This window comes from Galeopterus variegatus, unplaced genomic scaffold, assembly GCF_000696425.1.
Source record: "Galeopterus variegatus unplaced genomic scaffold, G_variegatus-3.0.2 Scaffold3307, whole genome shotgun sequence".
NCBI lineage: Eukaryota > Metazoa > Chordata > Mammalia > Dermoptera > Cynocephalidae > Galeopterus > Galeopterus variegatus.
In genome coordinates, this window is record NW_007729418.1 from 202,555 (window position 1) to 228,030 (window position 25,476).

The following is a 25,476-nucleotide window of genomic DNA, read 5'->3' on the forward strand; positions in this document are numbered from 1 at the left end:
TTTATTTTGGTTTACATAATACTTTCAAAGAACCCAAATGTTTATAGAGTAATTTGTAAAATTACCACATGGTTGTCTCTCTGCTAGAGATTTATCATCAGTTACAGGGATGACTGAGGTTTTAGAAGTTCACCTGAGATGAGTCTGTCAGACAAAACTAACTTTGTTCCTTTATATTTTATATATCGAGGCATTTTTTCCAGAATATAATCTGCCAAATGGCTATCTGGTATGACCTTTTTTGGATACTGGTTTCTTACTGAGAAGTGAGAAACGTAAGTAACAAAAAACAATGTCGTGAAGTTTCAGAGCGGCAGAGTCACACCGCCCCGCAGAGCCCCTTCCCCAGATGGCTTCTCACCATACAGCCCCGAGGAGACAAACCGCCGCGTGAACAAGGTGATGCGCGCCAGGCTGTACCTCCTGCAGCAGATAGGGCCCAATTCTTTCCTGATTGGGGGAGACAGCCCGGACAACAAGTACCGCGTGTTTATTGGGCCTCAGGTAACATTTCTCCTCATTTTGTATTTTATTAGTATCTCATGCTAACTCAAGTTGATATACTGTAGTGTTCTTAAATGTAGATCACTTAACTCCCTTTAGTAAACTAAAGTGAATTTAAAGTGTATTTTGGACTAAGAAACATTTTTCTTTATTTTTATATATTCTTTATGTATTTATGAGGTTTTTACCATGACTTAATATACCTTAAATACAAATTTAATCTATTTAATAAATTGATTGAAAATAAGGATTGTTCATGGATATAACTGTAGACTTTTCTTAATAGAAACTTTGGTATAATGAACTTGGAAATACAAAAAGAGTGATAAACTTAGAAGTCCTTATAGAACACAGATTTATTAACTCACGAATTTTCTTTTAAATTTTCAGAATTGCAGCTGTGGACGTGGAACATTTTGTATTCATCTGTTATTTGTTATGCTCCGGGTATTTCAACTAGAACCTTCAGATCCAATGTTGTGGAGAAAAACTTTGAAGAATTTTGAGGTAATTTTTTATAAATGTTTTAGAGTAAAATTGTCAACAAATTTTTATAGTGTATTCCTGAAAATTTTTCATGAGCACTAAATTTAAATAGTGATCATTTTGAAGGCGTGAAGGTACATAAGAGTTATTTGATGCATATAAATAGTTCTCTTATGATCTATTGGCTAAGTTTTTTCTTATAAACTGAAAAAACAGTAAACTGAACTGCTATAAAAACATTGTGCTTAGTGTTCTTATTTTTGAAGCTCTTAGTCAGCTTTATGAAAACTTAGCAAATAAAAGACAAATAATTCAACCTCTAGAACTCTTCATATGTATAATTATGGCACAAATATCATTGTTACTGTCTTTTTCCAATGTTAGGTTGAGAGTTTGTTCCAGAAATATCACAGTAGGCGTAGCTCAAGGATCAAAGCTCCATCTCGTAACACCATCCAGAAGTTTGTTTCACGCATGTCAAATTCTCATACATTGTCATCATCTAGTACTTCTACATCTAGTTCAGAAAACAGGTTAGTACTTTCTAAGGAATTAAAAGCATTAATCCAGTGTTACTTTTTAATTTTAGGGGTAATTTTTTGTATATGTATTTGTTAAGTTGCTCTAAAACGATTTAATTATTGAATCTTGGCTTTCAAGTTTAAAATCAAAGGTTAAGAATATTAAAGGTCATCCACGTATGTAGACATGGACATTTTGTCCTAAAAACTAGTTTTGAAAAATGGCACAGTAATATAGTAAATGTCCATTTCATGAGAAAATTCAGGTGGCAGATATAAAATAGTAAATGGCTACTGTTTATCAATCATTACTTTGTGCCAAGCACTTGATACATTGTCTCATTCTGTTCTTAAAGCAGCCTCATTAGGTAGGTTTTATCACTGTTTTTACAGATAATGAAGGTTAGGTACTATGTAATGGCAGGAAATGGCTGTAGTTCTTTTATGAATAAATTATATACAAGGCAAAGTGGTTTACAAAAATCTTCAAGTATAAGATTTTAAGTTGTATAACATCACTACTACTTACATAGATATTTTCAGGGAGTCCTCATTACAGGTTATTTTACCTATGAGAACATAAGCACCAGTCTTTTGTAATTTAGAGGTACAGTAACTGTTAATCACAGTTACTACTTAAAATCTACAGTGCTTCTCAAACTTTTCCATTGCCTAATTGCAGCTAAGAATGAACTCATAAGCCTGAAGGATGAGATATAGCCCAAAATGATGTGAAATTTTTTTCAAGTCTCTAGTATTATAATAATTCATGTGAATTTTCTTTCTATTCCATGATATTGCTTTATTGGTTTTAATGTAAAAATGAGATTTTAAAATTACTTCAGAAAGAAGTGCTGCTTCTGTTACAAGAGCACCTCCTGTATGTTCCCAAGGAACCCCAGTTTGAGAAGCACTGGTCTAAGTGGTTAAATTCCCATCTTCATCTCATCAGTCTTTTAGGTATTGTAACTACCTCAAAACTCATGAAGAATGAGGTAGCAATGATACCATGACAAGGGCCCAGTGAAGAAGAGAGGTCCATCTTCATCTCATCAGTCTTTTAGGTATTGTAACTACCTCAAAACTCATGAAGAATGAGGAAGCAATGATACCATGACAAGGGCCCAGTGAAGAAGAGAGGTTTTTTCATCTGTAGAAAAAGGAAGTGTTTGAATCTTCTTAATCTCAATTAAGTGAATTGATTTTAGAATCCTAGAGTTTTATGAGTTGTTTGGGACATTAATGATTTTTAGTTTATGTGGCTCAGTGGTAAGTTAAGCCAAAAGGCCCACAGCTCATTTGAGCAAAGATATAACCAGAACCTGGGTATCTTGACTTCTAGTTTAGGGCTCTTTCTGTTACTCCTTGTCTCTTCTAAACAAAATGAAAAAATTGGGCTTTATTTCCCAAGTTTTGTGACGTACACTTATTCTAGGTCCCTTCCCCCTTTGATTGACGTTTCTGTGGCTTTTTATTTTGGAAAAAAATAACAAATGCTTATAAAACTAGGTAGCCAAAGTTAAAATAGAAAGTTTCACTAAGATGAAAAAAGACACCTTCCAAATATGGGTTGGGCATAATTTGAGAGTTCTATTGATTTATTTGGATTGGTATATCCATGAGAGGAAACCACAAAAGTTATAATCTTGTAATATTGAGATAATGCTATGTAGGTAGGTAGGTTTTTGCTCATGTAATCACATATTTTTATATCTAAAGAGTAAAATCAAAAAAAGAAAACAAAGGAAATTTATCTGGCACTCTGATTACATAAAATTTTAAATGGTCTGTTAGAAACAGTCAAAAACAGAACAAACGAATTGAAAACACTTACAACAAATAATAAAGAAACCTTTACCAAAAAAATAAAACTGCAAACAGGAACCTAAGATCCCAATACATAAATGGACAGAGGGCATGAAGAGAATATTTACAGAAAAAGAATTCCAAGGGGCTAACAAACATGAAAACTGTTCAGTCAACCTAATAACTAAAGAAATGCTTGCTTAAAAAAAAAAGATACAAGTATTTATTTACAAAATTAGTGGAATCTTCTGTAATGACACAGTTCGGTTCTTGTAAGGATGTGCTTCACTATGTAAAGTGGTATAGCCTTTCTGGAAAAAAGTAATGTGGCTTTTTAAAATATTTGTATTCATTGATCCACTAATGTTTTTGGGTTTTTTTTGTTTTTTCTTTTTGAGGAAAAAAATTTAATCTAAGAAATGCATAAGACTTACGTATATAGCTGTGTCTTACAGAATTATGCTAAAAAATTGGAAACAAATATCCAACAGCAGGTGCATGGTTAAAGTATGTCCATGTTTTAAATGTCTCATGCAGCCATTAAAATTTTGCTTTTGAAGAACATTGAATGGCATTGGAAAATTTTGATAAGTGAAAACCAAATCAAGGTTGTGACACTATGTCATGCATGAATGAACCCAATTTTATATATATAAAAATAACATAGGTGCATAACAATTGAAAGAAATAAAAATTTTAATGGTTACTAGTAGGAGGTGTTATTACAGGTGACTTCTTTTATATTTTAAATACTTTGTGGGCCATTGGGTCTCTGTTGCAATTACTCAGCTCTGCCTTTGTAGCCTCAGAGTAGCTGTAGACAATATGTAAATGAATGGGCATGATGGTTTCAATAAAACTTTATTTACAAAAGTAGGCCACGGGCTGATTTGTCCACCTTATAGTTTGTTATTCCTTGCTCTATACTTACATAATTTTACTTTTGAAAAAAACTATGCTACAAAGAAAATAATCTGAAATATCAAAGTGGGCACTAAGATTTTTATAACGGTTTCTTAAAATGTAAAAATACAGAAAGAGCTCAAATGTCCAACAATAAGAGGATACTTCAATTGTTAGGATCTGCCTAGTCAGTGGTGGAAAATTATGCAGCCTATAAAAATTATGTATATGGTGGAAGCAACCCAAATGTCCATCTATGGATGAATGGATAAACAAAATGTGGTATATACCCACAATGGAATATAATTCAGCCTTAAAAAGGAAGGATATTCTGACATGTGCTACAACATGGATGAACCTTGAGGACATTATGCTAAGTGAAATAAACCAGTCACAAAAAGACAAATACTGTATGATTCCGCTTATATGAAGTACTTAATCAAAATCATAGAGACAGAAAGTAGAATGGGAGTGGCCAGAAGATGGGAAGAGTGGAGGATGGGGAGTTATTATTTAATGGGTACAGGGTTTCAGTTTGACAAGATGAAAGGAATTCTGAAACTAGATGGAGGTGATGGTTGCACAACATGAATGTATTTAATACCACTGAACTGTACACTTGAAAATGGTCAAGGTGGTAAATTTTATGTTATTTTATGTTTATTTTACCATGACAAAAAAAGAAAAAAAGTTTGTATGTGAAGTTTAATAATTGTAATTTTATGATAGAATTTTTAAGAATATGAAATAGTACACATATATAAATGATCTGAACAACGTTTATAAGATACATACTTGGAAAAAAGACAGGCAGAAAATACCCCAGAATGTTTTTTTTTAAGTCAGGAAAGCATTTAAGTAATAAATTGCACTTGCAGTTTCATTGGAATTGTGAAACTTTATTTTCTTCTTTTGAATAAGTTAATTTTGGTGTAATTATTTGAAAAGCTAGTTGACCTTGGATCATTTTTGCCATTAATATTTTTATTACAGATTGTTTTACAAACCATTTCTGTAATGTTGCTCTTAATCTATTGTCATTAATTCATGCATATTTTGACAGCTTTTCCTCACTCCAAGTAGCTCCGTAATTATGAAAAGAGATGAGGCAGATAAATCGGGAGAGAGACTAGTAAGTGTGCCTTTACCTCAGGAGTCACACATTGTGACTTTGCTGACCTGTTTGTTCAGCTTTTTGGAAAATTTTTTGTGCACTTGGGGAACTGGTTATTTTGCTGTCAGTCATTCAGACCTGTTTTACAGGAACTATAGCTTAAGATAGTAAAAGTGCAGTATTGGGCCCAGGGGAAGGCCTGAGCTTAGCAGAGACTCTGGAATTTGTAGTGGTAGGTAACTTATAGCATATTTTCTCGAATAAAAGTCTAATGATAGGTCTGCCACAAACTGATTTTATGATTTGGGGCAACTTATTTAACATCCCAGAGCCTTGTTTTTACGTTGTAATGGAAATACTGTTTCTGATTTTTAAAGCTATTCATCACATTGTGAAGGTTCAAACAAAAACATTTGTGAGCATAAAATAGAAAACAAAGCCCTCTCTCCAGCCTGGCTACACAATAACTACTCTTAACAGTTTATCACAACTTTTAAAAATTATATAAAGCAAGGAAATAAAAACTCTTCTTTGCATTCTATACTTAAGCTCGTGTGCGTGTGTGCACACAATGCTGCTTTCATCTTTTCTGTTTTTTAAATAAAGTCAGACCATATGTTTTGGTCTGCAACTTGCCTTTATTTTTACTTTATATATCAAGAACATTTTCTCAAATCAGTACAAAAATACACACTTCTTTCTTTTCATGGCTGGCTATATAAGATTATGTTGATCCACCACAATTTATTTTGCCGTTGCCCTATTTAGTGGACGTTAAGTACATCTCTAGTTTTTTGTTTGCCTATTAAATGCAACAGAGTTTTCTAATTTTTTATTACATTCTTAAAGTATTTCTGTAGGATAGCATCCTAGAAAATAGGATTTTTAGGTCATGGATATATACATTTAGTATTTTAAGAAATACTAACAAAATTTCCCTCCAAAAGCTAGTTTTTTACTCCCAGTGAGTATGGGAACCAAACCTGTTTTCCTATGCCTTTATCAGGGCTAGATGTTACCAATCTGTTTAGTTTTTGTGAATTAGACTATCCAAAAAATAATAAGATAAATAAAATAAGGTATGGCTTTATTAATTTCATATGCATTTTGTACTTCCCTTTTCATTGGCTATTGATTTTTTTTTTTATTTCAATTGCCTTTGTATATCCTTTGTCCATTGTTCTGAGTTACTAAAGTATTTTTTTTACCGATTTTTCAAAGCACTTTGTATATTGGGAATATTTAAATATGTACAACGTAATTGCCAATTATATGTTGCAATTTTGCCATATTTTGCCATTAATGGAATCATTCTGTACATGTTAGCATTCTGTCATGTTATCTGCTTTTTTTTACCCTGCTGTATATTGTGGACATTTTTCTTTGTGATTATTTATGGATCTCTTTGTTCCTTTATAAAGGCTACATAGTATCTGGGTACACAATAATTTTTTTTTTTAACTTTTTGATGTTCATTTGGTTGTCTTGATGTTTTCATTATACTAAATAATACTGCCGTGAACATTTTCACACATATATGTATTTCTCTCTTTATTTCCTTGTAGTATGTTCCTAGACATCTAGGTGTGAAAGGTTGTGTGCATTTAAAATGTGACATATGTTTCTAGGAAAATTGGACCCATTTATATTACCACCAAAAGTGTCTGAAATGGGCATTCAGATTTAGGATGTGGAATAGATGAGTTTAAGGTCCTCCAGTACTAGAAATCTTGAAATTGGTACCGTGGTAGTGTGTTTGTACATAGTCAAACCTTAGAAAGCAGTTTGTTTAGTCAAAAGGTACAGTAGCAGAATTTTAGGGATACAAATGTTCTTTCTAAGATTGCAGTTTATATTTTGAATTGTATTCATAGCAAGGACAGGTTAACTCACATCTGCAAGCTATAAATACACAGGTGTGTGAATCTGATAAGTATTTCTCAGACAGTTACATAAGATGCTCTTAAACAAGATTTTCTAATGAATGTGTTCATATAGTAAAGAAGCAGAAATTGTTTTTAGGATATGGCATTAATTCTGTCTTATATTCTTTTGTGCTTAATACTTTTGCTTCCCCTTCCTTATAGCATAAAAGATGAAGAGGAGCAGATGTGTCCTATTTGCTTATTGGGCATGCTTGATGAAGAAAGTCTGACTGTGTGTGAAGACGGCTGCAGGAACAAGCTGCACCACCACTGCATGTCAATTTGTACGTGGCTCCTTCTTTCCTGTTGCTTACTCAACACGGTTGCTCTGTGAGCTAACTGTATAGTTTGGGATTGTAACATGGCTTGTGGGGAGACTGATAAGAAAAGCAAAAAAGTAGATCTAGGCCCTATGTGAAGTTTTGAACAAATTGGAGTTTAGGATCTGTTAAGGGATGAGCTATGTGAGCAAAGAAATGCAATGTAGTGTGAGGCATGTGGTGAATAATGGAAGGAGTGCACAGAGTTAGAAACAGTTCCAGCCTGCGAGGTGTAAATGGTGGGAAAGAGGTGGAAGAAGGCCCAGGTGGGCATTACGGAGAGGGTGGCATCAAAGCAAGGTTTGCAGTGACCTTGCCAGGTAATCAAGTGGGGCGGAATGTTTTGAAAAATAGTAAGCAAAATACATGTTATCGTAACTAATAAAATAGCGTTTGCAAAAGGTATAAGCATCGGAATAATTTAACCTACTGTGTTTGCCTGCTTTCAGATAAATATTCTATCAGATATTTTTTTAGTTCCTTATAAATTCTATACTAATCATTATGAACAGTTATGACATATAAATAATGTTAAGCATTTACATTTTTGTAAGATTTTTTTCTGTAATTTTTCAGGGGCAGAAGAATGTAGAAGAAATAGGGAACCTTTAATATGTCCCCTTTGTAGGTCTAAGTGGAGATCCCATGATTTCTACAGGTAATAATTTTGAATTAATGATTTGTATGTGTTTAATAAAAAATAAAAATGTTCTCAAAGTATGATTTAAATCTGTCAATTTTTTTTTTAGCAAGTTTTGTTGTTTTTCATTTTAGCCACGAGTTGTCAAGCCCTGTGGATTCCCCTTCTTCCCTGCGAGTTGCACAGCAGCAAACCGTACAGCAGCAGCCTTTGGCTGCATCACAAAGAAGGAATCAAGAGAGCAATTTCAACCTTACTCATTATGGAACTCAGCAGATCCCTCCTGCTTATAAAGATTTAGCTGAGCCATGGATTCAGGTAAGTAGTTCTTCGTTCTTTCTCTCAAAGAAACATTTATAGATCAATTAATGTGTTTATTCCTTTCCTCTAGTTGTTTATAATTTAAGAAAATACTTTTGCTTGCCTCCCTTGTGACTCTTATTTCACTGAAAATTTTAATTTTACTTTTGGTATTAATACTATGCCACTTACTATACGATTTAAACTTCAAAAATTCTTTCTATTTTCACTTCCCATATCTAGAAAAATCACTTCCTGAACTAACAGATGTAAAAGGTTATCCAGGGATAGAAACTCTACCCCTTCAATGCTGACTTTTTTCAATGTTTAACCCCCATTCCAGCCAAGCTTTTTTGTCATGTTTCTTATTTGCTGCTGTTTAAACTCAGTTTCTCCTTTCCGTGTATCCTAATGACATATAATGGGTGCTTAGTAATTGCTGAGTGGATGAATAAGAAAAACACATGGTATTTACTTTGAATTAGTCGTTTTTATTTGTAATGACAGTTTCCAATCCTTCACCCTCTTTTCTGATTGAATGCTTTTTTATCCTCAGTAAGTAGGGTATTTTATCCTCAGTAAGTAGGGTATTTTGTTGTTTGGTTGGTTTATAATGATTTTCTTGGTTGTTGAATGCTTAGTCTATTATTAAAAAATGTACAATCCAAATCCAGACATCTAGTAAACAATAGTGAAGTAAAACAATTATTTTTGATAATCTATTAAATTTTGGTTAATATTATTAAATTGGTGAGCAGATGCATTAACTTATTAACCTTGTATATATTAGTATTTGCTTCCTTTTTCTTTTTGTGGCCCTTATAATTCTGCAACTTTGGAATTCTCTTTTCTCAGCATGTTAGCAACCCATTATGAATCGAATAAAATCTGCAAAATTAATAAACACATCTTAATTCTTTTTTCTAGTTCGTTCATGGTATTTAACATAGGTCCTCACCTGCTCCTTTATGAGCCCTCAAAGAATTCTCAAGTTGATTCTGAGCTATTAGATGCCATTTTTTCAAGCAGGGATCTAGTTTGTTTTGCTTAAGCTTTAGGTTGGACTAGGCTCCATATTCCTAGTTTTTTATTAAGAATATCATGTAAGACACTTAAAACTTAGACAGTGGTATGTTACTTAACAGTGCCAGAAGTTCACTGTATTCTAGTTGGTTTATTCTCCTTTACTATTGCTTTATAACACAACACATGTAAATAAGTACGTCATGATTTGTTTTCTCCAAAACTGAGTTTATTCATCTCTAATATTTAGAAATTTTTCACATGATAAATTATCTTACGTATTAAGCTTTCTTTTAGCTAATTGGCCCATAATGTCAAGACCATTTACCCTTTCCTTTCTTTAGGGACTCTGTGGCTTTGGGTGCCTGGTAATGATGATTTTAAGACCACACACATTAATTCTAGGTGTATCATTATCCATTCATTATAGTCCAAACTGTTTTGTCTAATTTTTCTTTCACTTTTTTTTACAAGACAAAAATCAAATAAATGCTTTTGACTTACTGCTGTTGTCTATAAGAGAAGTACTCTATCTTTTGAAACCTCCTCTGGTACCTTTTTTGATTTGGCTTTTTTTAAAAAATCTTATTCCAGTTTTTTCCCTCTAAACTACCTTAATATAAATGCAAAGTTGAAGTTCTTCGCAGTTTTGGGGGTTTTTTTTGATAAGCATACGTGGTACAGGCATAGAAATGTATGTATTTCATCTAACTACTTAATGGAGTTTATTCGTAATTTTACTTGAGCTAATAAATGTTAATGACTTTTGGTAATTACCAATTAAACTTGAGTATGAAACTCCTTATGATTTTCGAGTGGCTAGATGTACATGAAATTGTGTAGTATGGTGTAGATTTAAGAAGTGTCCAATTTTTTTTTTTTTTTTTTTTTTTTTTTTTTTTTTTTTTTTTTTTTTTAATAAAAAATCATGCTTAACTCAAAATAACTGTGGATTCATTAGCTTTTCTTCACATTGAATTCATTATGTTTGTTTGATATAGGTGTTTGGAATGGAACTCGTTGGCTGCTTATTTTCTAGAAACTGGAATGTAAGAGAGATGGCCCTTAGGCGTCTTTCCCACGATGTTAGTGGGGCCCTGCTGTTGGCAAACGGGGAGAGCACTGGAAATTCTGGGGGCAGCAGTGGAAGCAGCCCAAGTGCTGGAGCTGCCAGTGGGTCTTCCCAAACCAGTATCTCAGGAGACGTGGTAGAGGCGTGCTGCAGCATTTTGTCAATGTTCTGTGCTGACCCTGTCTACAAAGTGTACGTTGCTGCTTTAGTAAGTAGCTTTATTCCATAACCATATTATTGGGTTTTTTTGTTTTTGTTTTATTTGATGGTTTGTAGGTACTGTTTTTAAGATACAATAAATATATTTACATAATTTTGGAAAATCTAAATTTTATTTTTATTTTATAATCTGAGAAAATTGCAATTTTCCATTTACTCTGTTTATTCTAATTTTACTTATTTAATCTGCTCAAGTTTTCTTATGTATCGTTTACTTTTTTCCCCTCAAGTAGCAGTGTCTTGCTGTTCATATCTTTACATTTTCCTGAATAGGCATCTTACACATGGCCAAATTAAAAATGCTTTATGGGATAGCAAAGGTATCAGAGTTACTTTGATTTTTTTTTTTAATTTGATATCAGTAGATGTTAAGGAGAATTTATTTTTCATAAACGTTTTGCTTGATTTTTAATAAACTGTTGTGTAGAAGTTCTGGATCCCTTTCACAGAAGAGAGTTCCATGACATAGACCACTGAGTTGTTTTTCCAGTTTAACCTGTTAGAAGTTGTCTTTCATGAGTGGGATAGAGTGATGAGGTAATTTTGGAGATTAATCTGACTTTCTTCATTCTGAGTATATATCTCTTTAGGACAGGGTTTCTCAACCTCAGCACTATTGACATTGCCAAATAATTATTTGTTAGAGAGTAGAGGGCACCAGGGTATTTATTGTTCTGTACACTGTGGGATTTTTAGCAGCATCTCTGGCCCCTACTCATTAGATACCAGTGGCAAACCCACTCCCACTCCTTCAGCCCCTTGAGTCATGACAATCATGAATGTATTCAGTTATTGCCAAATATCCCCTGGGGTCAAAATCATCCCCAGTTCAAGTCCATTGCTTTACAATAATTCTTATGTAGTTTGTTTTTAAAACTCATTAGTCTCTAAGCTTCCTCTCAATGTTTTTCTAATCCATCCTCTAACAGCCATGCCTGATGAATATTCTTCTGGAGAAGTAGTATGTATAATGGTTATGAACATGGGTTCAGAGACAGAATTGAGTCACCTCATAATTTATCATCCCAAGTGGAATACCTGAATAATGTGCTGGTTAAACTGGGACTAGTCTAGGCAATTTGGATATATGGCCAGGATTATAGAGACCTTGATTGAAATTCTGGTTCTTCTGTGTGCTAGCAATGCAACTTGAGGAAAGTTACTTAACCTCTCTTAAACTTTAGTTTTCTCACCTATAAAATAATGAAAATACTTATGACTTAAATTTGAAATGAGATTGTATAGAAACATTTAACCATAATACCTGGTACTTTGTAAGGACATTGAATACATAGTAGCTAATTATTTCTTAAACAACACTTTGGTTATTCCCCAGTTCCTTTAGAAACTTTCAGAGGTTTCTGTTACTTCAGCAGCATTTCCTGAATCATATTCTGTGGAAGTTTGGCAGGATTGTGAAAAGTTCCCTGAAGAAAGAGTTCGATGTTAAGATTGGTGAACACTGGATTATACAGGAGTAACTAGGTCTGTTCACTGAAATGCTCCTAGGAACCTTTAGTAAGCTAACATATGTTGTGAATCTACTCATATAAGATCAAAGTGCAGGGTGCGTTATTTCCCAGATTTGACTGTGACCTGTTTTTTCATGTAGCATCTGGAGTGACCAGATTTATTTATTCAGTTATTTGTTTGTATCATTATAGACTCATTCGTTTTTATTTTATTCTATGGGTTATAATGCATTTCTATTATTATTTATTTTATTGCTCAAATTGTCTCATATCAGGCTATTGTCTCTGATGTTTTTAAAATGTTAAACTAACCTTCAGTTTTTTTCTCTCCAGAAAACTTTGAGAGCCATGCTGGTGTATACACCTTGCCACAGTTTGGCAGAAAGAATCAAACTTCAGAGACTTCTCCGGCCAGTTGTAGACACCATTCTAGTCAAGTGTGCAGATGCTAATAGGTAAGGCCTTATTGATGAACCAGTTGAAACCATTGTGGATTAAAAGTGCCTAGCACCAAGTCTCACACCTAGTGAATATTTAATACATATTTATTAAGTGAGTCTTTGAATATTGTTTTCTAATGTCAGATTTGAAATTAAAATGTAGCACTCAAAACTCTTAAGGACTAGGGAAAGGAACTAACAGCAAGTAAAAGCCAGGCTAACAAACTATATGGATCTCCACGTTAGTGTTTTGTGATTGATTCTCCTAAATAAAATTCTTAATCTGAAGTCCATTTGAGTAGAACAAGAGGTGACATATATATCCATAAAGTATAATCTCATTTTAGAGAATGAAATACACAGGATAGGAGCTACTAAAATCATTATACCTGCTTATGCCTTATTATCCAGATCAAAAATAAAAAACCCATTTCATCGTTTTCAGTGTAATGTAATTTAATTATGACAGCTTTTGTTAAAATTTTTTTTTATTCTGTATGTTCCTGCAATATCCTTGAAAATTAACAAGGAACAAGAATAACCCTAAGTAGGGAGAAAAATATGAGGTAGAGAGCAAAGTATGGTGATAATAAAAATGAGCACAAGCCATGCTTTTTTCATACTAATGATTCTCTTTGCTTTTCCCCTTCCATATAGTGGGAGGAAAAGATTACTCTTAAAAAGCATAGCTGCAGCAAACAGTTGTTTGGCAGTTCCCAGCTCTTTACATCCCAGCAGATCTTGATTGGCAAGAAGTGTTGAATCTCCCTTGTTTTGCTTCTGCTTTCATGCATTCAGAGCTCTTTCAATCCAGTCTTCCTACCCAAGTCATATGAGTTAGTTTGCATGGGGTTTCAAAAATGAAGTACCTAGCTATGATTAGTTTCTCATCTCATAAAGTCTATCTTTTGCCTCCATTGTTTTCTCTGCACAAGCCTATAGACTGTAAGTATTTGAGTTTTCTTTTTGCTTAGATAAAACAAAATATCTGAAAAACATTGGCAAATTAACAAATAGTTTGCAAAACGCATAGGAAAAATTGTGTCATTTTTCAGTGTTAGAATAGGTATTTTTCTGAGAACTTTAATATTTTCATGGCATTTGTTGTGTTGCCCACTTCCTGAAATTCTGAAGTTAGGTTGTTTACCTGATCACTTGACTGACTGAACCATAAGAAATACTGTAAAGAGATTTTAAGATATTTGGAACTCATTCTGTCTATGTAAGAGAACATAAGGGTTTGGGATGAGAAGGTGGTGTTTTTAATTCAAGAAGATCTTAGTGAAAGTTCAGAAGTCAAAATGTTAGGGTCTTCATTCTATTTTATTTTAACAAGATATAATAACGAAAATAAACCTTTTATCTGGTTGATATTTAAATCAATTCTTGCTAAGAACCAGTACTGAAGATTCTGTGATTAACACAGAGAATAGGTTAAATTTATGAAATTAGACCTAGTAATGAATATCATTATCTAGTGGCATTGTTAATGTGATTTTAGTAGTGGAAAAGTAAACACTCCTAAAAACATTATTGTCCCACTTTCTCAGAAGGAATTAAATTACTACTATATTAATGTATATTTTATTCAAGATCCAGGATTGATGTTGCTTTTTTTCATTTTTAGCCGCACAAGTCAGCTGTCCATATCAACACTACTGGAATTGTGTAAAGGCCAAGCAGGAGAGTTGGCAGTTGGTAGAGAAATATTAAAAGCTGGTAATAACTTTTTACTTAAAATTAATATGGCATGTTTTATCATTTTCCTTAGCAGCCTATCCAATCTCATTAATCTCTCATGTGGCAGTTAAAGGATTTTGAAGTAATTTTGTAAATCGATTCACTCAGCTAAGGTTAGAAATGTTCATTTAAGAAAGAAATTCTTTAATATAATTCAGAGTATTAATTTTCTTTTTATAGGATCCATTGGTATTGGTGGTGTTGATTATGTCTTAAATTGTATTCTTGGAAACCAAACTGAATCAAACAACTGGCAAGAACTCCTGGGCCGCCTTTGTCTTGTAGATAGACTATTGTTGGAATTTCCTGCTGAATTTTATCCTCATATTGTCAGTACTGATGTTTCACATACTGAGCCTGTTGAAATCAGGTAATTTTTTTTCTAAAAATATATTGCTTTACTCTTCCTATCTCACACCTTCCCCAAGAATGAACATTTTAGATTTATGGAAGACTAACAAATTACAGAGCACACATAGGTTACTAATACCTTACTATTTGATTGACATAAAAACCTGAAGTCTAGGCTGTTCAATTAAAAATTTATAGATTCTTATACCAAAATGCTTTCGGAAGTGTACAAGCTATAAATTAGTACTATTTTTTTATTTACATATATTTATCAGTAATTTGAACTTGTCTAATAATAGAATGCATTTTCCCCCCCAGGTATAAGAAGCTGCTGTCCCTCTTAGCCTTCGCTTTGCAGTCCATTGACAATTCCCACTCAATGGTTGGTAAACTCTCCCGAAGGATATATTTGAGTTCTGCAAGAATGGTTACTGCAGTACCACATGTGTTTTCAAAACTGTTAGAAATGCTGAGTGTTTCCAGTTCCACTCACTTCACCAGGATGCGTCGTCGTCTGATGGCTATTGCAGATGAGGTGGAAATTGTTGAGGCCATCCAGCTGGGCATAGAAGACACTTCAGATGGTCAACAGGACAGCTTTTTGCAGGCATCTGTCCCTAACAGCTATCTAGAAACCACAGAGCGCACAGTCCATTTAGAGAAAACTGGAAAAGGATTATGTGCTACAAAATTGAGTGCCAGTTCAGAGGACATTTCTGACCGACTGGCCAGCATTTCAGTAGGACTTCCTAGTTCAGCAACAATGGAGCAACCAAAGCCAATGATTCAAACAAAAGGCAGACCCCACAGTCAGTGTTTGAACTCCTCTCCTTTATCTCCTCATTCCCAGTTAATGTTCCCAGCCTCGTCAACCCCTTCGTCCTCTGCCCCATCTGTACCAGCTGGCACTGTAACAGATGTCTCTAAGCATAGACCTCAGGGATTCATTCCCTGCAAAATACCTTCTGCATCTCCTCAAACACAGCGCAAGTTTTCTCTACAATTCCAGAGAACCTGCTCTGAAAACAAAGACTCAGATAAACTTTCCCCAATCTTTACTCAGTCAAGACCCCTGCCCTCGAGTAATATACACAGGCCAAAGCCATCTCGACCTACCCCAGGTAACACAAGTAAACAGGAAGATGCCTCAAAAAGTAGCATGACACTTGACCTGAACAGTACATCCAAATGTGATGACAGCTTTGGCAGCAGCAGCAATAGTAGTAATGCTGTTATACCCAGCGATGAGACAGTGTTCACCCCAGTAGAGGAGAAATGCAGGTTAGATGTCAATACAGAGCTCAACTCCAGTATTGAGGACCTTCTTGAAGCATCCATGCCTTCAAGTGACACAACAGTAACTTTTAAGTCAGAAGTTGCTGTCCTCTCTCCTGAAAAGGCTGAAAATGATGATACCTACAAAGATGATGTGAATCATAATCAAAAGTGCAAAGAAAAGATGGAAGCTGAAGAAGAAGAAGCTTTAGCAATTGCCATGGCAATGTCAGCGTCTCAGGATGCCCTCCCCATAGTTCCTCAACTACAGGTTGAAAATGGAGAAGATATCATCATTATTCAACAGGACGTAAGTATAGGGTCTTTAAGAGGTTAGAGAGTTTCCTTAGACTGCGCTAAAATTAACTTAGAAATGCTGCTTTTAATATGAGTTAATCATTACAAGCAAGTTTTTCACATAGAATTATTAATTATGCAATAATAATGTTTGTATCATTTAAACAGCAATACTCCTTGCCTATTTCAAGGTGTTTCTGGTTGATTCTATAATGGTGATCACTTCTGCATTTGACATTGGTCACCAACACTATCCATTCAGAAGTCAAGTGTATAGGTGGTTTGGGAAGCCATACTGAACAAGAGTAATATTTTGCCAGGCCAATTTCACAAAATCTTACTCTTTCAACTTAACAGTAAAAAGATTGCTTTCATTTAATATGTAGACACCAGAGACTCTACCAGGACATACCAAAGCAAAACAACCTTACAGAGAAGACACTGAATGGCTAAAAGGTCAGCAGATAGGCCTTGGAGCATTTTCTTCTTGTTATCAGGCTCAAGATGTGGGAACTGGAACTTTAATGGCTGTTAAACAGGTAAATATCATCTAGTGAGCATATAAATGAAATGATTTAAATTGTAAAATGAAGCATGAGCAAGTAAAAAGAATAAAGGATATGTTCATATGTGTATGTACTTTAGTTCTTGAAGCTTAGAGAAACCTAAATTTCAAAGTAGATATTGCCAAAGAACCAGAAACATCGTGAATTCTATTAAAAGGTGAAGCATGATGACTGTAAGATAGCAATATCGAGATGAACCTTATAGAAGTTTTTTTTGGTTTGTTTAATTTTGCTTTTTATACTTAGGAGAGGCATGGTTTCATACTCCTTTAGCAGTGTATTGGTGCAACGCCATCATGGGGTTTCTGTGGTTTACTTTTTGTAATGAGTTGTTTATCAGGACATGAAAATAATAAAGCTTTCATTTTTAAATCATGTTTATTCTTCTCTCAAAATTGGGCTTTTCTCATTTTTACTCCATCATTAGACGGTTGAAATATTGGCTCTATCACAATTTTTTGTCATTTTTCTGATATTTTACTGATCTTTCAGCTAGATTCTTATTGTCTAAAAGAATCTGACTTGGTTTTTCTATAAAGTACACTGCAACCATGAGCATAAATGCCATCTGCTATTAACGTATAAGCTGATTTGGTTTTGTCCGTTTTAGATCAGATTGTTAGTGAAAACTGTAAATAGAAACTCATCAGCATTGAAAACTTTGTGAACATGTTTATCTGAAACAGGTGACATATGTCAGAAACACATCTTCTGAGCAAGAAGAAGTGGTGGAAGCATTAAGAGAAGAGATAAGAATGATGAGCCATCTGAATCATCCCAACATCATTAGGATGTTGGGAGCCACATGTGAGAAGAGCAATTATAATCTCTTCATTGAGTGGATGGCGGGTATGTTCATGTTTTCAATAACAAATAATGGTACACGAGTTTAACTTTCTGATATTAAATTTAGGAAAAACAGTTTAATGAACACTTATTTTTATTAAATAGTTTGAGTTGCTAAAAGCAAATCACCCCTAACATACTGGTATGAACTGCAAATACTTTATCTTTTCATTTAGATATAAATAAAATATGTATCACCTCTACCTTTTAAATTTTTCCAGTGTGTTTTTAAATGATTGTGTAGTGATGTTTTAGAAGAATAATAATTTTATGTATGAGATCCATATTTTTCCAGTTGGCCATCATTAACTGGACAGATTTAGGAGGAGTTTTAACATAACAATATAAGAACAAAATTAAAATATGAACTTGAAAAACTTGTTACGGATATACTAGCCATGAAGCGCAAAGGTGAACCTTCCCATATACTCAAACAGAGAGACTTTCATGTTATACAGTGTATACAATAAAATAAATGACATGAGACACGATGAATAGATTATTTGGTTTAACATCTTAAATTTGTGTGTGTTTTAAGAGTGCATCTTTATGTACCAATCTCTTTTTAAGTACATTATCTGTTGTTGGTCTTCATAAGGATGGACAGAGTAGATAGGTTGTTTTAAACACATAAATGAGGCCCACTGAGTTTGGGACTTGTCGCAGGTCAGAGCTAGTAAACCATAAGATACGACCCTAACTCTGGGACTTCTGTCTCCCTCTCCCACTCTCTTTACCTTCTGCTAAATAACATGTTAGCGTTGTTTCCTGAAGTCATTAATAAAAGCATTTTGTATATTTTGGCCAAGAAGACAGAGAAGTAAATTGTACATTTTGGAAATATTTCCATCCAAAATTATTTTAAAGCTTTCTGAAATGTTGGTCCTCCGGTAAACTAATTCCATGAGGGTTCTGTGAAAATATCTCCTAATTGATAGATTTTTGAGATGATGCAGGAATGTGTTAGTTTTTAAATCAGTTCCACTTCTGATACAGGGTGTAAATTTAACATTTCAAATGTGAATGTGAGTTCATGTAGTTTAATAAACAGAAGGTTAATAAACGAAGTATAATGAGCAATTTTAATTCTGGCTTAAGTTTATGATACTTATTACTATTTTGTATTTGTCTTATAGGAGGATCTGTGGCTCATTTGCTGAGTAAATATGGAGCCTTTAAGGAATCAGTAGTTATTAACTACACTGAACAATTACTCCGTGGCCTTTCATATCTCCATGAAAATCAGATCATTCACAGAGATGTCAAAGGTAGGAATTAAATAAATGTAATTTTAAAACTTGGATCTTTGTTGATAATTTCTAACCTAAGTTTCTAACTGTGGGATTGTTTCTCCTGAGTAACTCAAATCACTAGAATATTAGAACTGAAAGGAGCCTTCCTCGTTTTATACAAAAGTATATTTAACAAGAGAGGCTGTGACTTTTCTAGTTTTACTGCTAGTTGATGGCAGAACATATAGATTCCAGGTCTCCTGATTGGCCTCATAAGGTACTGACTCCCAAAAAGTTCTTGTTCCTGGTTTTATTTAGAATAATTGGGATATCATAAAACTTCTTTAAAGAAAAATTCTTTCAAATCTTTTGCAGTTCAGTTTATTTTTATTAAGAGTAGTGTTGTTTTTCTGTCATGAATCTCTTTAGCTAGCATTTGACATAATGTATTGAAATTTTATAACAATTTTTTTATTAAGCTGTGATGAAATTACAGTATATAGTTTGAATTGATCTAGTATTGATCTTGAATTGGTTAGTATGTTTCAACAAAACTGTCTTAAAATGTAAATTAAACTAAAATTTGAATTTTAGATAAAGATTTTGTTGGAAATCATTATATTAAAGGTTTTCAACACTTATTTTTTTAGAGTTTCACTTAATTTCTACCTTTATCTCCTTTATGCCTTAATACTTTATTTTTCAGACTTTCCTTGAGGCTTTAGATTCTGTTTACAGTAGACAGACTTGTGTGCCTTTAGCAATTATATGAAGTGACAGGAGAAGAGAGTAGCTTTCTCTGAACTTCTGACATTCAGTTCACTTCTTTCTTTTGTCATTGTCCCATTTCATTATTAGTATTTTACTGGTTTTTCTGTCCTTACTTTTGTTTTTAATATATAAAGTCATTTGCTGTGTTTGTTGACAGGTGCCAATTTGCTAATTGACAGCACAGGTCAAAGACTGAGAATTGCGGATTTTGGAGCTGCAGCCAGGTTGGCATCCAAAGGAACTGGTGCAGGAGAGTTTCAGGGACAGTTATTGGGAACAATTGCGTTTATGGCACCCGAGGTGAGAAACAGCTTTGAGTGTGATGAAAGAAAATATTTGGAGTTCTGCGTGACTGCATTACACCAAAGTATCCAGTATGTGCTTACCAATTATAAGTTCATGGCCCCCAAAATAAGATTTTACTAATATCCTTCATATCAGACTCTTATTCCCATCTTTGTCTTGACAAAATTTGAAAAGGTAGGTTTTAATATATTGGCTTAAAGGCTATATCTAACAAAGAATTGTTGGATAATTGATAGTAGTTTTGTGGTAAACCCAAAGTGCACATAATAGGAATTTTTAAAAAATTATTACCTCTATTCTGAAGGGAGATGAGCACACAGGAGCAGGACTTACCAGTAGTGGAAGAAGTTGAAGCATTGCTCTTCTGCACTCAGCCTCTTCTGATGTGTTCATAGCTCTTCATGTTCATATGTAGTGATTATTTGTTGTCCTCTTGCCCCATGGTTTACTAAGAGCAGTGGGGCTGCTTTGAAATTTTGTTATGTGGCTCTTATTCAGAACCTCACAATTCAAAATATTTTTGTGCCACATGGAAGATTAAACTTGCTAATAAAATAAATGAGATATCAGGTAGTCCATATAATTGCTCTTTGTACCATTGTTTTGCTCTTAAGTAAAAAAAACTAGAATTCATAACTACAAAATGGCTTTCTCTTTTTTAAGTGAGTCTATATTTCCAAATGAACTCTGCTTTATTTTAGGTATTAAGAGGTCAGCAGTATGGTAGGAGCTGTGATGTATGGAGTGTTGGCTGTGCTATTATAGAAATGGCTTGTGCGAAACCACCATGGAATGCAGAAAAACACTCTAATCATCTCGCTTTGATATTTAAGGTAATCATGAGATAAAAATTACTTCTGCTAAAATTGGCAGGAGGCAAATTCTCACAGGTTCTCCCTAACTATCAATCTAACTAGAAGGATATCTTCCTTGAAATATATATGTATATATGTATATTCAGGAATTTATATGGCGTTTTCAGTGTTAGTGGCATGTATAGTCAATTCTGATTATACAAGGTATCTATGCTCTGTAAAGTCGCTTCAGTTGTTGAAGTAGCAAATACCGCATTGTTGCTTCTAAGGGATGTGTGTGTGTGTGTGTGTGTGTGTGTGTGTGTGTGTGTGTGTGTGTGTGTGTGTAAACATCTATCACTTTGAAAACTTGAAGCTCTTCATGTGTTTTACACAATTCAAAAATTTTTCACTTTTTTTTTTGGCAGCTGGCTGGTATGGGGATCTGAACCTTTGACCTTGGGTTACAACACCGTGCTCTAACCAGCTGAGCTATTTTTTTCTTTTTAAATTTAGAAATTAAAAAAAAAAATCTAATGTTTTCTGTATTTAAAAAATTCACACCCAAGTCGTTTGCCAAATTCTGTTCTACCTTTTTGTAATTCTCAAATCCATTCTCTCCATTTCCACTATAGGATAGTGTAAGGTTGAGACTTTTAGCTTTTGAGTAGACATGTGATGGTTAAAAGGATGGGCTTTAGAGACATATGGTCCTGGTTTCAAACACTGGCTCTACCCCTTAATGGCCATGGGACCGTAGGAAAATTACTTTTTGTGTCTACCCTCTCTGGTTTCTCATTTGTAAAATGGGTGCAGTAATAACACCTACTTCATTGGATTATGATGAAGATGAACAAAATCACCTCTGGGCCTTGGTCAAGCACTTAGCCCACACAGTCACCTCTCACCTGCCATAACCTCCTCTGGTCCTCCCCACACTTGTGTAACTTCCTCAGTCACCTCTCTAACGATGCCTGTTTGGTATTATCGCTGTATTCTCTGTTCTTCCATCCCTTCCATGTCCCTTCTCTATGTGGTTCAAATTCTGAGTCTCATTGAGGCCCACATGCAGCACTCCTCCTGCTTGGGCATTCCTTCGCACAGCCCGTTTGCTCCTTACCCAGACTCATAGCACTTCAGTGTGTAATTGTGTCTGACTCTTTCTTTGTCGGTCTCACAGTTATTTGTGTTCCTATCTTACCTCCTTTTTAAATCTCTGAGTCTCCTTGAGGTCTATTCATGTCTGATTCATTGTCGTTCCTTCCACAGAGTCTTGTACAGAAGTTGCTCAATAAATGCTCATGGCTAGTATCAATTTGAAAGTTTGATATTATTTTAAGAGTTTTGGTGAAACCAAATTTGGTAACACATGGAAATGAGCTTCAAATTGGCACAGTCCATATTTTAACAGATTTCATTGCATTCTGCTTTATAGGAAGACTTTAAAGAGAATTGTTCTATAGCATTTTCAGTTTGAATTCCTCTTGTGTTTCAGTTCCTCTGTGTTCTCGATGCATGTTTAGAGGTTATGAAATATATGTACATATACTTCTGTAACAAAAGTTCCAATTGTGGAAAGCGTCAACACTCTGGCTTTTTCTCCTACAGATTGCTAGTGCAACTACTGCTCCATCAATCCCTTCACATCTGTCTCCCGGTTTACGAGACGTGGCTCTTCGTTGTTTAGAACTTCAACCTCAGGACAGACCTCCATCAAGAGAGCTACTGAAGCATCCAGTCTTCCGTACTACATGGTAGCCAATTATACAAATAAACTATAATAGAGACAGGATGCTCAATAAGAAAAAAAAAAACTTTTGTGGGGAACCACGTTGATAATCTGCTGGTCTTCATGCCACTGAACAGCTATGAATGAGGCCAGTGGGGAACCCTTACCTAAGTATGTGATTGACAAATCATGATCTGTACCTAAGCATAGTATGCAAAGGTCCACAATTTGTGCAGAAACTGTAAACCGTGCCTTTCAAAGAACTGGCCCTAGGTGAACAGGAGAGCAATGAAGTTTGCATGACTAATAACAGATGCATAATTTTATTTTTTTGGAGCACTTTTTCAGCAATATTAGCAGCTGAGGGGCTCAGGATGTATTTTAATGTTTCAATTATTCCTCCATTTCATATAGTGATCACAAGCAGGAGGTTCTGCAATTCCGTTTGATTTTTTTTTTTTTTTTTTTTTTTTTTTTTTTTTTTGTCACTGGCTGTTAAAATCAGTATCTGCCTCTTTTAGGTCAAAGTATGCTATGAGTAGCAGTAAATTCATATATTTTTAAAAGTTGGTAACTTCTTTATGACCCACAATTGACCTTTATTTTTTTAAATGCCTGGGCAATTGTGGTTCATTGTGCATTTTACTGTTGGCCCATTCATTTCGTTTTTAGAAATTATGGTTCTGTATTTTCATTTCACCTTCATTTTTGTTGAATATTCAGGGAAAGGTGATCTTTTCAAACCAGACAAAAAAAAATAGAATTAGGTGTCAACTTGAGTTTGTTACATACCTTGCTATTGCAAGAGTTTTTTAAATACAGATTTGTTTTTTAAAGTGGAATATAATAAAGTACCACCTACATTGAGTCAGTCACTGCTCTTATTGTGCAAGTTAAACACAAATTAACCGAAATTCAGCTGTGCTCTGTGATGCATCTCACAACCAAGATCAAGAGTACCTTGAAATTTGACTTTTTAAAATGTTTTGGTTTCTTTAGTCAAACTGTAGGAAACTTCACACCATTTAAGTCTTACTTTATATGTAACAATTCATCATTCATCATCACCACTGATAACACATAACTGCTATTTTCCTTCTACCATGCATCATCTCTTTAAGGTAGGCTGGCTGATAGATAATTAAAGAAAAATTAACTTAATTTAACTTAATTACTCAACTACCAATCAGTAATGTTGTTTTTAAACAATAAATTTGACTTCAACATGGAAAACATGTTCGGATATAAAGGTGAAATTGAATTTCATTTACACACTAATTCCTTGGGTTTTACACAGTTATCTAATAGTTTTAGTCTGGATTTGAATTCAGATGCATGGAATACTGAAGGAAAATGGCAGCTCTTTTATCCTTTTTTAGTGAGTCTTTTAAATCAAGTACTGAATAACTATTAAATACAACTTTGAGATGTTAAGTTTTAACTCTTCAGAAGCCAGTGTGAAATAGAATTGGTTATTCTCAAAGACTCAGGATAAACTAAATAAGCTATATAGAGTACATTTAAAATGTACAACACAAATTGGAAGTAAAATAAGTTACAAGATAAGTTTACAGGGATATATATTGCTTATCATTTTTAAAAGGCAGTTTTTTTTATGTGAATGTGTTTCTTAGTGAAATTTTACATTCCTTTGTTTTGGAAGATTGGCAATATTTGAAGAGTTAAAAATAGTACAGAAATGTGAAGTTTGGTAGCTCTAAATGTTGTACTTGACTTTCTTTTGTTTTGTTTTTTGTTTTTTTTTTTATTTGACTACTTAGAATTTTCACAATTCTAATAAGATTGTTTCCAAGTCTCTCATGTGCAAGCTTTAAAGGATGCACTCTTGCCATTTTATGTACTGGAAGATCATTGGTCAGATTAATACTGTGTCTGACAGAAATGTAAACTGTATAAACTGAGGAACCTCAGCTAATCAGTATTACTTTGTAGATCACCATGCCCACCACATTTCAAACTCAAACTGTCTCCAGATGTCAAAATCCATTGTGTTTGAGTTTGTTTGCAGTTCCCTCAGCTTGCTGGTAATTGTGGTGTTTTGTTTTTTGTTTTGTTTTGTTTTGTTTTCAATGCAAATGTGATGTAATATTCTTATTTTCTTTGGATCAAAGCTGGACTGAAAATTGTATTGTGTAATTATTTTTGTGTTCTTAATGTTATTTGGTACTCAAGTTGTAAATAACGTCTACTGCTGTTTATTCCAGTTTCTACTACCTCAGGTGTCCTATAGATTTTTCTTCTACCAAAGTTCACTTTCACAATGAAATTATATTTGCTGTGTGACTATGATTCCTAAGACTTCCAGGGCTTAAGGGCTAACTTCTATTAGCACCTTACTGTTTAAGCAAATGTTACAAAAAAAAAAAATCTCTGGGTTAAGAAAATTTGGCTTAAATGTATCCTTTGTTATTTTAAATATATGGAGATATTTTAATTAAAATTTTTACCCCATTGAACCAATTTTATAGTATTTGTACCTATTTTGGTGTTTTGTCTTTATAGTAAATAAAAGTTTTTGAAGAAAAGTTGTTATTTTTATGTATTTTGAAATAATTTAATACTTTAAAAAGTTGCAAGGATACCACAAAGAACTCCTAAATACCATTCACCTAAAATCCACAGTCAGATTTTACCAGCTGCTTAATTATGTTCTTTATAGCAAGAGGAGCCAAACCATGATCATGTGTTGCTCATAGTTGTCATGCTTTTTCAGTCTCATTCAATCCAGAATCGTTCACTAGTTCTTTCTTGCCTTAATGTTTTTTTTTTTTTTTTTAAGTTTATAGGTTGTTGGGGCCGCCCC

General features: G+C 33.9%; 1 protein-coding gene across 1 annotated transcript in view; it reads left to right on the plus strand.

Annotated features, from left to right (window-relative positions):
• Window positions 1-25,198, plus strand: part of MAP3K1 (mitogen-activated protein kinase kinase kinase 1, E3 ubiquitin protein ligase) — a 75,603-nt gene extending 50,405 nt beyond the window's left edge. The window contains exons 4-20 of the mRNA XM_008584598.1: window positions 304-504; window positions 895-1,011; window positions 1,375-1,523; window positions 7,422-7,543; window positions 8,156-8,237; window positions 8,354-8,537; window positions 10,544-10,822; window positions 12,639-12,760; window positions 14,373-14,464; window positions 14,666-14,855; window positions 15,155-16,421; window positions 16,795-16,947; window positions 17,661-17,823; window positions 18,957-19,088; window positions 19,981-20,123; window positions 20,831-20,962; window positions 22,532-25,198. Of these exons, the coding sequence (XP_008582820.1) occupies window positions 304-504; window positions 895-1,011; window positions 1,375-1,523; window positions 7,422-7,543; window positions 8,156-8,237; window positions 8,354-8,537; window positions 10,544-10,822; window positions 12,639-12,760; window positions 14,373-14,464; window positions 14,666-14,855; window positions 15,155-16,421; window positions 16,795-16,947; window positions 17,661-17,823; window positions 18,957-19,088; window positions 19,981-20,123; window positions 20,831-20,962; window positions 22,532-22,681 (3,678 nt within the window). The 3' untranslated portion in view covers window positions 22,682-25,198. The remainder of the gene's footprint in view (window positions 1-303; window positions 505-894; window positions 1,012-1,374; window positions 1,524-7,421; window positions 7,544-8,155; window positions 8,238-8,353; window positions 8,538-10,543; window positions 10,823-12,638; window positions 12,761-14,372; window positions 14,465-14,665; window positions 14,856-15,154; window positions 16,422-16,794; window positions 16,948-17,660; window positions 17,824-18,956; window positions 19,089-19,980; window positions 20,124-20,830; window positions 20,963-22,531) is intronic.
• The last annotated feature ends 278 nt before the right edge of the window (window positions 25,199-25,476 follow it).